General features: G+C 50.8%; 1 protein-coding gene across 4 annotated transcripts in view; it reads left to right on the top strand.

Annotated features, from left to right (window-relative positions):
• B3GNTL1 (UDP-GlcNAc:betaGal beta-1,3-N-acetylglucosaminyltransferase like 1) overlaps window positions 1-13,787 on the top strand; it is a 109,741-nt gene that overhangs the window by 54,582 nt on the left and 41,372 nt on the right. For all 4 annotated transcript variants that reach the window (XM_065911178.1, XM_065911179.1, XM_065911177.1 and 1 more), the window contains exon 6: window positions 320-415. In XM_065911178.1, the coding sequence (XP_065767250.1) occupies window positions 320-415 (96 nt within the window). The remainder of the gene's footprint in view (window positions 1-319; window positions 416-13,787) is intronic.

Below are 13,787 nucleotides of genomic sequence, written 5' to 3'. Positions count from 1 at the left end.
GTGGTGTCTATGGCCAGGAGGAGGCAGGGCTGGGTTCCAGAACCAAGAGCAGGAGGAGGAGTGAGGAGTAGTCCGGCAGGGTACAGGAGAGGATTTAGACGGCAGCTAGCATGGATTCTTCCTGGGGCGGGGAGTGCCTGTCTGATGGCATCACCGTGGGGGCTGCTCTGGCAGCCGAGACAGAGGGAGGCGGCCGGGGCAATGAGCTCTTAGGGCTGCAGCTCTTGTTTATTTAGAAGCTGAATGGAGAAAGTTATGGAAACATGGGGCTGCCCCCAAGGCTGCGTGGCTTTAAGTCCTGTTTGTTATTTTTTCACAGATTATCGGTTGTCAAGTGAGGCGGGAGCCCCCCAACTCCACCGAGCGGTACACGAGGTGGATCAACCAGCTGGCGCCTGACCAGCTGCTCACCCAGGTGCGTCTGCCATCTGGGGGTGGGAGGGAGTTTCCGTGCTCTCAGCCCCTGTACCTGCTGCCTCCTGGTGCCAAGCACAGTCGCGGTAGGCGCTGCCTGGAAGAGGAGGAACAGCGCTTCACAGAAGCCTGGCCTGGGAAGGAGCCAGAGCCAGGAGGCAAGTGTGGAGGGCCTGGCTCAAGACTGGGGAGCAGGACCCATGCAGGCCGGTCACACGGGCTGAGGTGGATGGAGGCAGAGGGCAGGAGGTGGGGGCCTGGGCAGTGCAGAGCAGCTGCAGGGTGGGGGCATCCAGAAGAGGTCTGAGTTTCTAGTGGGGTAGGGCCACCCCTGAGCAGGGCCGCTGGAGGGGGCCCGGGTCTGGAGAACGAGCTGAGATGCGCTGTGCCGAAGGTGGGCCTGGTCAGCAGGTAACGGAAGTCCACGGAGCTGGAAGTGGGTGTGGGCTCAGGTCAGACTAGAAACCACAGCAGGGCGGGGGGCTGGAGGAAGAGATAAGGAAGGGCCTCAAGGTCTCAGCCTGGGGGATCCCAAAGTCCGTGGGATGTCAAGGGGATCCTGCGAACTGACCGCATGTCGATGTGGTGTTAAGTGAGGACGAGAACCAAGCATTCTCTCTTTGTCCAGCTTTGAAAACAAGCCACTGCCTTAGCGTGTCAGCACCCACTTTAAGCTCTGTAGCATGTCACCCCAAAACAGAGACCTAGAGTAGCCCCGGGTTCTCGGGGATGGGCCCAGGCCTGTTCTGTTTGCCTCCTGGTCCGGCTCTGGCTGCCCCACCAACAGAAGACACTTCAGACTCTATCTTGCTGGACAAGCCCCTCCCAGGACCTAACCCCCCAGGGTGGGAGAAATGTGCTCCTCGGGGTGGGGCGGGGGGCACATCAGAGAGGGAGGAGTGGAGAGCAGCCTCTCAAAGCCCAACCAGGAAGAAGCTCTGGGAGGCGTGGAAACGTTCTTCCCCCAGTGAGGTGCTGGGGTCTGTCCCACATTGTGATTCCTTGAGATCCTGCCATATAATGAAGTGCTTTTTTCTAAACTCTGAGTTTTGAAAACTGAAATCTCAGTATAATGGAATGATTTATAATGATAATCAGCTTATGATTCTGGCATCAAGTGTTCTGTTCACTGAACTCAAAGTGTTGCTGAAGAAACCCTGAGAGTTGAATGGTGCCTGGGACCACCATGTCCCTCTTGTGGGCTATTTCACATAGTTCTCTGGATGATCCGAGCTCTTTACCCTTTCCTCTTTAGTTTTGGGTTTGCCTGTTGCTTCTGTTACCAAAACTGCTTCACCAGCTTTTAGGTTCTGTGCCATTCGTGCTGGTCCACACACAAAAAAGTTCTTTTGCATTTGGATTTACTTTTCCAAATGAACTTTTTTGAGATGACTATTCCAGGAATGGCCCAATGGCCACAGGTGGTGCACTCAGAACAGGTGGTGATAATAGTTGCACTAGTAACAGGGGAGGGTGGTGAGGGCACTGGAAGGCTCAGCGGTTTTCCTGCTGCTCCTCCAGCCGTGAGGGCAGGAGGAGAGCCAGCGTGTGTCTCCCAGGAGCCAGCAGGGTCTCTGGTAGTGGTGGGAGCACTCAGGTGTATGTTGACAGTCACACGGAACAGGGGCAGCTCTGTCCTGTCTGCACCGGGCGGCCCTGGTTCACCCACAGCCACACTGAGCGCCTGGTTGTTGCAGAGCTGTTGGGAGGCTGTCCTTCCCCTCTGAGGGGTGTGTGAGTTGGTGGAGCTCTGAGTCCAAGGAAGCTTCAGGTCTCTGAGCAGGACAGAGTCTTCTGTCCTCCAGGTTGTGACCTGAGCATCCAGTTAGGAAGCCAAGGGCTCTGGGTGCATACTCGCATCACCTTGCATCTCAGCTGGCATTTGGATATGAGTTTGCAAACCATCATTGGCGCGTGGAGAATAAGCACCGAGTCTGGGACTCCTGTCACTGTCCCAGTCCTTCCGTCTGTAGAGCACGTCCAGCCCTCGGGTCATGGTTCTGGGATGTGCCTGTCCTTTTACAGATGCTTTCCCAGCACATGCACTGTCGGTTTCAGAACAAAGAATCACAGCTACTTCAGCGGAGAGCTAGTAAGAGCTTTCATATCCTAACTGGGAAATTAAAATGTCCCATTTCGTGTGAAAGTGCTGGCCGGCGGTCAGCCCCGGGGGCCCCTGCTTTAGCGCCCTCAGATGTGGAACTCTGCACCCGCAAGGGGTCTCTAGACACGCTTATCTCAGCCCCGAGCGTTCGAGGGTCGGCAAGTTGGTGGGGAGGTGGCCTCGTGAGAGAAACTGCTGAGTCGGCTTCTGCTGTGTGCTGGATTCTCTGGGAGAACGTGAGTCACACGGAAACTATGTGACTGAATACTGAGGGTATAATTTACATGCAGCACACTCTCAGCCAGAATTACGAGTTCTGAGCCCAGGGTAGACTTAACTGTTAAGCGTCATAGAAATAATTAAGGGAGGATCTTCCTTAGCAGTGTTTCTCTTTAGGAAGTTAGGGGAAATTTAAGGTTTCTCGGAGCGAAAGAAGATATCTCTATTTAAGCCATTTCTCAACTGTTACAGTCACAGGAATCACCAGCACTCTGTAGGGTCATTGTTCCTAGTCTAAACTGAGTCACGTTTGTGAGGTGGGGAGCAACATACTTTGGTTTGATTTTTTTTTAACTTTTTATTCTGTATTGAAGTATAGCCAATTCACAGCATTGTGATAGTTCCAGGTAAACAGCAAAGGGGCTCAGTCATACTTATTGGTTTGATATTTGTGTGTCTACTTGAATGTCTTATTAGACACCAAGTACAGTGTTAAATCAGAGTTCAATTCAGTCGCTCAGTCATGTCCGACTCTTTGCAACCCCGTGGACTGCAGCACGCCAGTCCATCACCAACTCCGGAGCTTGCTCAAACTCATGTCCATTGAGTCAGTGATGCCATCCAACCATCTCATCCTCTGTTGTCCCCTTCTCCTCCTGCCTTCCATCTTGCTCAGCATCAGGTCTTTTCCAATGAGTTCCAGTAAATCAGAGTACCATAAAATAAATGTTCTGCTAATTCCAAATAAACTAAAAGATGGCACGTAGCCTGGACCAATGGTCTGGGACCTGTGTCAGCCTGTGCCACCTGTTTCAGGCAGTGCCCACTTTACACCTTCAGTGAGAGGCCGTTCCCAACAGACCTGCACCTCCTGGATGGGGCTGTGGTGGGGGGGAAGGGGAGGCAAGGCCAGACTGCATCCCTGCCTCAGAGGCTGCCCCTGGAGGGTCCTGGCAGCTCCAAGGAGAGGTTGGGGGTCAGGGCAGCTTGCATGGGTAGCTGTGACCAGCTCTGGCTGCCTGGAGTAGGTGCTCAGGTTCACATCGGAAGAAAGACAGCAGATGTGGGTGTGAGGTGTCTCCCTCATCCCAGCCCCACCTGGTCCTCATCCTCCATGCCTGCTCCCAGCTCCCCTTGCACCTCTCTCAGGGATCCATGCTTCCCTGGTGTCTTAGCCTGCTCACACTGCCACCACACATACAACAGACATCTGTTCCTCACAGTCTGGAGGCTGGACATTCGAGGTCAAGGTACTGGCAGGTGGTTCCTTCTGATACCTCTCTCCTTGGTGTGCTGATGGTCATCTCCTCAAGTCCTCACATGGCCCTCCTTCTATGCGCTTACTCACTCCCGATGACTCTTGGATCAGGGCCCCACCCTTATGACCTCATTTAACCTTAATTCCCTCTTCAAAAGCCTCATCTCCTAATACAGTTTCAGGGTGGGGGGTTAGGGCTGCGGTGGACTTTGGGGGACACAGTTCAGTCCATAGCATTTGGACACCCTCCCTGGCTCCTCCACAGCCCCTGTGGTCCCCTTGGCCTGGGCCCACAGGACACAGTGGCATGTGGACCAGGGCTGCACCAAAGGGAATGGCCCCCTCCTATAGAGCCTCTCCTCTCATTCGTGGCCCCATGTGTTCCACAGGGAGGGTGTCAGCTACCACTTCCCTGCAGTATCTGAGCAGCCTGACCATAAATGAGAAAAACGTACAACCCACCTGTCAGTGCTAATGTACAGACTCTCACTTTATCTAGCATCCAAGGACTCTAGACAAGCAAAATTTCTAGATGATTAAAGTTTGCCTCTACTTCTGTAAGTACAGTCTCTTTACCTAAACCAGTGCTCCCCAAACTTGTTTGATCATAAAATAGCTCAAGAACTTGAAAACAATGCAGATTCCTCATCTACTTCCATAGTTTCTGATTTAGTGGCCCTGGAAATGTGCATTTATAACACACACCTGAATATTTTTGATGAAACTCTGAGAATATTATTCCTGCTTAGAAAAACTGCTTCCCTATAGATCATAGAGTCATTTTACGAAGTCTGCATTTTAAAGTCTACAATTTAAACTCTGTGTTTTGAAATAATATCAGACTCACATAAAAGTTGCAGAAATAGAGTCCTGTGTGCCCTTCACCCCGATCCCCACCCATAATGTCTTACATCCATAGTATGATGTTCAAACCAGAAGATGCACGTTGGTACAACCCTGCTCGCAGGGAGTTCACGCATTCTTGGGGGGTGTGGAGTGTATGGCATTTCATCACACGTCTGCATCAGCACAACCCCTGCACAGTCAGGATATGGAACTGTCCTTCACCCCAGAGAAACTGACCCCAACAACATCCTATCTGTCCGCTTCACTGGAATCTTGTCATATGAGACAGTTGAATTAATGAAACTGTGGCTTTATCATTCCACGTGATGCCTTTGAGATAACAGTTCGTTCCTCTTGTTGCTGGAACGTGCCAGTCGTTGTGGGGCTGTTGCTAGAAGGGCTGCCATGACCCTCATGGACAGGTTTCACTTCCTGAGATGAGCACCAGGGTTGGATTATACGGCTGTGTTCAAACTGAAGTCCGTCCGAGGCTGCCCGAGTAGCTGCACCATTCCCCGTCCCAGCACTTGGTGTTGTCAAATTTTTCCTGCAGGCCGTTCCCAAGTGTCTCATCACTGCACTGCCTGTGTTTCCCTAATGGTGGCTTTCTGTGATCTTTTGCCCATGTTCTTATTGGACTATTTGTTTTCTTACTGTTGGGTTTGAGTTTTCTTGAGGACAAAAGTCCTTTGTTGGGTGTCAGTTTTGCAAGTACTTTCTCCTCATCTGTGGCTTTTCATCCATCTACTTAACAGAGCCCTTCACAGAGTCCAAGTTTTTAATTATGGTGAAGTTCAACTCATCTACTTTTTAAATAGATTGTGCTTTGGGTACCGATGTCTCAGGATGTTTTATGTAACCATAGGTCATGAAGATTTTCTCCTAAAGTTTTATAATTTTATGTCTTACATTTAGAGCTATGATTCATTTCAAGTTGTTTTTTGCAAAAGAAGTGAGCTTTGGATCAAGGCTGTCTTTTCTTTCTTTCTTTCTTTTTTGCTTACAAATGTTCAAGTGCTCCCACACCATTTTTGTTGAGAATACTAGCTTCCTTTGTAGAGCTGCTTTTGGACTTTGTCAAAGACTGGTTGGCTGTGCTTGCGTGGGTGTGTTTCTAGGCCATTCTGTTGTGTTGATCTATGTGTCACTCCATGGCTACACTGTCCTAGCTATAGAGGAAGTTTGAGATCAGTTACTGTGGGTCTTCCAACGTCATTCTTCTTTTTCAGAATTTTTGTTATTCTAGTTCTTTGCCTTTTCCTCTATGTGTTTTTTCAAACATGAGCAGTTCTTCCGTTCTGAGCAGACACTCAGTCAGTGTCCTACAGTTTCACTCAATTCTGACTCCATCTGCCTGGAGACAGCATCAGACACAGATTAAGGGCTCTGCCCCACGAGACTGCCTCACTTCAGCCCAGTCCCAAGTCCGGGCTGTCACCTGACTGGATGTAAGTCAGGGTTCCCACCGACCCCCTCCTCTGTCAGTTAATTTGCTCCAGCCACTCACAGAACTCAGAGGAAAGTTCATTTATGGCTACAGTTTACTATCATGGATACAATGAAAAACGCAGGAGAACAGGTGTGTGGAGGGGGGTCCAGAAGGGTCCTGAGTACAGGAGCTCTGTCCCTGAGGAACATGAATATCCACCCACATTGCGTGGATGGGGGCCTCGGAGGGTGGAGAACCTTTCATGTGTCACCCCGTCACCCCTGCTTAACCACCAGGACTCAGGGATGATGGTCCTCCTTCCTTCTATCCCAACCGAGGGCAGGTTCTGCTCTGGTCTGGCTCTAACCTGGATTCCCACTGAGAAATCTCGTGCCCAGCTCTTGCTGACTTGACACGGCACAATCCAGTGTAGTAAGATTTGTTTTTAAGTGGGAGAGAGTAAATTAGCTAAGAATATCTTTGCTAGAACCAAAGATATGGGCAGTCAGATTAAAAGGGCCCTTGAGTATCTTGCCCAGGGAGAGAAGAATGGCAGGAACAAATGTAGTCGTGGATTTTTCAACTGCAGTGGAATCTGTAAAACACCGGGACACAGATTTCAAAATTCTCGTAGAAATGGTTTTGAATGTTGAATTCAAAGCCTAACTATCAGTCATGTGAAAATACAACTAGGACTTTTTCACGTAAGGATTCAAAATCTTTGCTCCTGAAAAATATCTGTGTCCTTCTCAGAAATGTACTGGAAGATGCTCCATAAAATTAAGAAGCAAATCGAAGAGGAGGAAGATAGAAGATCTAGGAAGCAGGTCTCTAACATGGGCCAGAAGAAGCCCAGGCAGCAGTGGGGAGACAGAAAAAATGCTTCACACTCAAGGAGCATGTGTATGGAAACACTCAGGGAGAAAGGAAAATAAGGGAGAGGCAAAGGGGTGTGTGTGTGCCAGGAGATGTGACGGGGGGTGACCACACTTAAGCGGTTCCCAGTGCTTCAGTGGGGCTTCCCTGGTGGCTCAGTGGTTAGGAACCCGCCTGCCAGTGCAGGAGACACGAGTTTGATCCCAGGTTGGGAAGATCCCCTGAGAAGGAAATGGCAACCCACTCCAGTATTCTGTCCTGGGAAATCCCATGGACAGAGGAGCCTGGAGGGCTACAGTCCGTGGGGCCGCAAAAGGGTCGGACATGACTAAGAAACTAAACAACAACAAATGCTTGAAAGAAGGTGCAACAGCAAAGGAGCAGAAAGGCACCAAGAAGAACAGAGAAATAGAAACACGTCAGTTGAGGCCGATTACCTCTCAAATTGAGAAAGAGGAGAAACACAGCAGTGGGAAGTACCTTTTTTATTCTAATCCGGTACCTGCGACATCCTGACTGCACGCTCCGTGCCCTTGTCTCCATCCCCTGAGGCTGCTGGCTCACCCTGGGTCCCCAGCGGGTCATGTCCAGCCTGGTACCTGGCGTGGCAGGCCACTTGTATGTGTGATGCTCCGGTTGTTCACAGAGGGGCCCAGGCCACCCTTTACTCTGGTCCCCCCTCCCCTAACAAGAGCAGCCCCCAACCATCTCCTCTTACTTGCCATTGCATGTACATTTTCTTTAAAAAAAAAAAAAAATAGAAAAAGGAAAACTTTTTAAAAAATTAAAATATAATAGGTCTACAAAAGTGCAGAGAATCCATCTCCATCCTACCCTCTTGCTGCAGTGAATGCCCTTGGGTGACCCCCTTGCTGCTGTGTCTCATGCACAAGCCAGCCCCTCCTCTTTCCCTGGACAGTGTGCCTGGGCCCCCCTCTTCAGATGCTGCTGCTCAGACCCATGAAGGTCCCAATGTGAGTGCTGGGTCCCAAGGTGCTGTTCCTCACCCATAGGAGAACCGAGGGCCCGGGCAGCTGCAGTGTCTCCAGTGCCGAACGTTCACTATCGGCATCGCCTTCCTCAGTTTACACCCCGAGGCGGTCAGCTCCGCAACCAGCAGCCCCACTCCGGGACATCTGTCTCAGTCAGCAGCACCACCTCCCAGCTTCCTGACCTGACTTCCACCTCCCTTCCCCAGACAGGGCTGACCAAAGTGGGAACCTCGGTGATCTGCGTGAGAAGTCACGTGATCCTTCTCTCTTGACCTAGGAGGAGTAGGAGAGTTTGATAGGATACTGTTGAGCGGCTGAGAGTCAAGGTGGGGAGGCAGGGAGATGGGTGTCCCCACCCCGGGGGCAGGGCAGAGACTCACCCTGCGGGGTCAGCGCTGCAGGGGAGCAGGAGCGGGCTGGCCAGGAGGCTCCCAGGAGGTCCAGGGCTCAGGCCACACTGCAGGTCAACAGCAGCCCTGGTAAGAAAGCGCTGGTGTCCTGCTCCCTGAGTCCTTCTGGAATGGGTTCCCCCAACGGGTCGCTGCCCCAGAGGCCCCAGCCTGTGTCACCCCTCCAGCCAGTGCTCAGTTTCATTATTATCGGGAAAATGTGAGGGTTTAACAGCAACTCCCGTACTCCAGGGCCAACCATCTGAGTGACCCACAGGTTAGAAGATATTTAGCAGGACTAAATGAAGGTAACTTCAGCTAGTTGAGCAGATAGGGTGTGCAGTGGACTTGGGGTCACAGTGATGCTTTCCTGCCCGTGGGGCCAGGCCTCCCGTGAGCCCACTCTTGCGTCTCCTCTGTCACAGCTGCTTTGAAAGACCTTTCCCGTCATCCAAGCAGAATCTCTGCAACCAGGCTGTTGGAGCCCAGCCGGGTCACATATTCACTCAGCTCAGGGTCTTTCGCTTAGTTTTGTCCTTCACAGCTCAGTGGTGTTCACCTCATTCTAATCAGTTAATGTTCATGAAATTTTAAAAGTACGCATTTCAGAACAGAGTAAGCTATGCCATATATATTCATTTTCTCCTTTAAAAGGAGTATCAGAATGTGGCATCTACGTTACATGCAGTAGAACCGCAGTCCACTAGCAATTTTACCGCTGTTAGAAAAGTGGTTACTTACCCACTTTCTCTAAGACATACTATTGAGAAAGGAAACTTTGTATTAACGTCTGTGTCTTTATTAAATCCAGAAGCCATAGGTTTTGGATTTCACATCAAAGTTTATTCTTGTTGCTATGTGGGTGTTAAAATGTCAGAATACTGGAAAATTTGTTATCTGTCTAAAGATAGTCTTCCAACAAATTAGAATTTAGAAATAAGGATAATAAACCACAGGAATCTGGAAATGAGTCATATAAACTTTGCTCTTTTTCTCTAAGAAGAATTCGTATCACTTCCTGGTAAGATATAGCTAATGAGGTCTATAAATTTCATTAAATGCTTCATTCTCTTTAACTCAAGAGTTTCTCCTTTCTAAATAAAAACTGAGCTCATTGTAAGTCTATCATTTTTGCTTTGCTTTTGTATGTTTTAAGCACCAAAAGCATTAAGAAGTATGTACCTTTTCATGTGCTTTTCTTGAGAACCAAGGGTGGACTCGTTCAGGACGAAGTATGGCCAGGAGCTTACGAAATGTTTCAGTTTGTGCTGTATACTCCCCAAGGCACACTGGAATCAATTTTTAACTTGTATGAGCTGCGTAGAATGTCTTTTTGCAAAATGTACTTTCGGTTGGTGGCAAAACGAGAGGAGAGTGCAAAAGCAAACTGCCAGGACTCAGAAGAACAGTGTGACCCTGAGCCTTCTGCTTAACAAAGTTCCAAGAAGCTAGATTATCTAAATCAGAAACTAGATTACTAGATTATAGAGTACACTTGGTGACACATCAGAACCGGAAGACGTAGTGACAGTAAGAGGCAAAAATGAATGAAATGGAATCTGCTGTAAACTTGATGACCCTGGGGAGTCACCATCTGCACTCTCACCTGTGTGCTCACCTCCTGCTCACCTAGGTGCTCACCTCCCCCTCACCTGTGTGCTCACCTCCCCCCACCTGTGTGCTCACCTCCCGCTCACCTAGGTGCTCACCTCCCCCTCACCTAGGTGCTCACCTCTCCCTCACCTGTGTGCTCACCTCCCGCTCACCTAGGTGCTCACCTCCCCCTCACCTAGGTGCTCACCTCCCCCCACCTGTGTGCTCACCTCCCCCTCACCTGTGTGCTCACCTCCCCCCACCTGTGTGCTCACCTCCCGCTCACCTGTGTGATCACCTCCCGCTCACCTAGGTGCTCACCTCCCCCTCACCTGTGTGCTCACCTCTCCCTCATCCAGGTGCTCACCTCCCCTCACCTGTGTGCTCACCTCCCCCTCACCTGTGTGCTCACCTCTCCCTCATCTAGGTGCTCACCTCCTGCTCACCTGTGTGCTCACCTCTCCCTCACCTAGGTGCTCACCTCCCCTCACCTGTGTGCTCACCTCTCCCTCACCTAGGTGCTCACCTCCACCCACCTGTGTGCTCACCTCCCCCCACCTGTGTGCTCACCTCTCCCTCACCTGTGTGCTCACCTCCCCCCACCTGTGTGCTCACCTCCCGCTCACCTGTGTGCTCACCTCCTACTCACCTGTGTGCTCACCTGCCCCCACCTGTGTGCTCACCTCCTACTCACCTGTGTGCTCACCTCCCGCTCACCTGTGTGCTCACCTCCCCCCCACCTGTGTGCTCACCTCTCCCTCACCTAGGTGCTCACCTCCACCCACCTGTGTGCTCACCTCCCCCCACCTGTGTGCTCACCTCCCCCCACCTGTGTGCTCACCTCCCGCTCACCTGTGTGCTCACCTCCCGCTCACCTGTGTGCTCACCTCCCCCCACCTGTGTGTGTTCCTTCGTTGTCCTAGTGAACTAACAGGCCGTTCTGTGTCTCTTCAGCTGGGACCGTCCCCACCTGCACACATGACCTGTGTTCACAGCAGGACACCTGCAGTGGCCTCATGACCGGAAGCATCGTGTCCCGTGTCCCCCCACCAGGGTCCTTCTGCCCCTTCAAAACTTGCCTTTTCTGGCCCAGACATGAGCCAGAGGAGCGCACTGGGCCTCTGGGAACAACAGCCACCGCTGCTGCCTTTGTGTGACAGGGCTGCTCTCTGGCTTCGCTGTGGAGAGGTCATCCTCTGGTTGGTTGTGAATCTGCCGTGTTTGGGAACAGACTGTGGCTCACACTTGGGCGTCACAGCAGGGGTGATGTCCGGCCTAAGGTCCAGCTGCCACCTTCACTTCAGGCGCCACTTGAGTTCAGGGGCTTCTGGCGTCTGCGTACCGAGTGAAGGTCATCCTCGAATGTCCAAGAAAATCACTGCGATGTGTCCTGAGGTTGCAGACAGGACCTGTTGTCTCAAACAGGTCTCATCCCGCAGAGGGTGCTGGCCTCATCTGTTCACATAACAGCTCCTGGTCATCTGAGGAAACACTCTTCTTTCACATACTCACCCCTCCTCAAGTAAAGAGAGCTCTTCCCTGAAGACAAACTTTATGGTCCAGGGGGAGGAATGCAGTCACAGTAGAAATACAAAGCAGGGGTGAGGTGAAGACTGTACTTGTAAAAATATCACTGAAAACCAACTAAATGACTTCCCACGTGCTGGAGACAAAGGCCACTCGCTGGGATGCCTGGACATGGGGCGGTGGGTGGGCCAGGGCCCTCCTTGTGGGTGAGGAGGGCAGGGGTCCAGCCACCTGGCCCAGGGCGTGGGAGGACCAGGGGCGGAGCCAGCTGCGCCTCTTCCTTGGGGGGATGGGGGGATGGGGCAGGAGGGGGTGGGAGGGGGCCGCTCCCCCTCAACCTGTGAGAAGCAGCCAAGACGCAGCTCCACACCCCACCAGGTGTGCAGTCTCTCCGGGCGCCCCACGGGCGTCTCCCAGAGCAGTTTGCTGGCGAGGTGCGTTTGTGTCCCTCGGTGCTGTGTGGTCAGCCACGAGGTCTGCTGCTGCTGCCCGCGGGTCAGCTCCCTCCTCGCGGCCCGAGCGCCCTCTGCTGGGCTCTTGCACCCACACTGCACAGTCATCTGGTAACAATTGCACTTCTGTCACTACAGAATATGGATAGGACAGTCCCAGGGGAAAAGAGAAACCACCACAGCTCGTGTGTGTGTGTGTGTGAGTCATTTAATTGACTAAAGGGGTGATCTGGAGCAAGCCAGCCTCCACCCGGGAGCAGGAAGGTGATGTACCGAGCCAAGCCCACCCTGGTACTGGCTAGAATGTGCAGGTGAAACTCCTGGTCCCACGAATATGTGATTTATTCTTATCCTGGTCTCCTCATTAAGAAGGAAGCCATCTTGGGTGTCAGCTCTGTGTCGAGTGACCATTTCCATGTGCAACTTATTGGAGGTAAAGAATGAAGATAAACTGCTCACTGGGGTCAGATGTAGGCTGGTCTGAAGAATGACGGCAGGCGGGGACCCTTGAAGCAAACGGGGAGGTTGTCCTCATAGTTCCTTTTCTGTAGCTCCCTGGGGGGCTCAGATCCAGTGGAAAGCCAGCATATTCTCAGGTGTGTCCGAGGCTTCATGTGAGTATTAAGGCACAGGTAGGACGCAATCCCTCAGCTGTGGGTGGCAGGAGGCTGCTGGTGTCTTAAATCATGGGTGGCTGTTAGAAGCAGGAACAAAAGAAAGCTTGAAAGAAACCATCATGATGAGCCAACTTCTCTTTGAATTTTGAAAATAATTGCCTTGTTCTGATGGGACTCAAAGAAGTGGCCACCGAACTTGTACTTTCCTCGCCTTTTTTTTGTCCTGTTTTTATTGTCTTGTTCCCATTCTGCTTTCAGGCAATGTAGGGTGGTGGCAGTGCCTGTGTCTGTCACAATTTCATGCCTTTTTGTTACTAAATAATATTCCATCATATGTCCGTACTGCTTACACCACATTTTCTTTGTCCATTCATGTTTTGAGGGCCTCTGGGTTATTGCCACCTTTTGGCTATCGTGGCTAATGTTACTTTGAGCATTGCCCTACGTGTGTGCTTCATTCCCTGTTTCTGATTCCCTGGGGTGTATACCCAGGAGTAGAATTGCAGGATCATTACATGTTTAACGTTTTGAAGAATGGCAGCCGCAGTGTTTTATATTCCCACCAGCAATATAAGAGAGTTCCAATTTCTCTACATCCTCGTCATTATTTACTGTTTTCTGGTTTCATTTTTTTTTTTTTTATAGTAGCCATTTTCACAGGTGTGAGGTGGTATCTCATGGTTCTGATTGGTAGTTCCCTAATGACCAGTGATGTTGAGCATCTTTTTTATGTGTTTATTGGCCATTTGTGTATCTTCTTTGGGAGAACACGTGCTCAAGTCCCAAGTGTGCAGGGTCCAGAGTGTTGGTATCCCTTCTCCTAGCCCTATTGTGCAATACCCCACATATTTCTTTTTTTCCAATAACTGACTCTTGGGGGGTCATTTGCTTGAATCAAATATGTGTCTCTTTAAAAGAAGAAATGTTTAATGATTTAGGGTAAAAAGTCAGGTGTCCTCTGGACATTCATTTTAAGGAAGGTTTTTCTGAGTCTGGCTTCTCTTCTTTGTTTTTAATTCTACCTTTGATTTTTTAAAAAAAATCCCAGGGAATTCATCATAAAATTGCCTA

The sequence above is a fragment of the Muntiacus reevesi genome, chromosome 18, assembly GCF_963930625.1.
Source record: "Muntiacus reevesi chromosome 18, mMunRee1.1, whole genome shotgun sequence".
In the NCBI taxonomy this organism is placed as follows: domain Eukaryota; kingdom Metazoa; phylum Chordata; class Mammalia; order Artiodactyla; family Cervidae; genus Muntiacus; species Muntiacus reevesi.
This window is presented reverse-complemented; position numbering and strand designations above follow the sequence as displayed.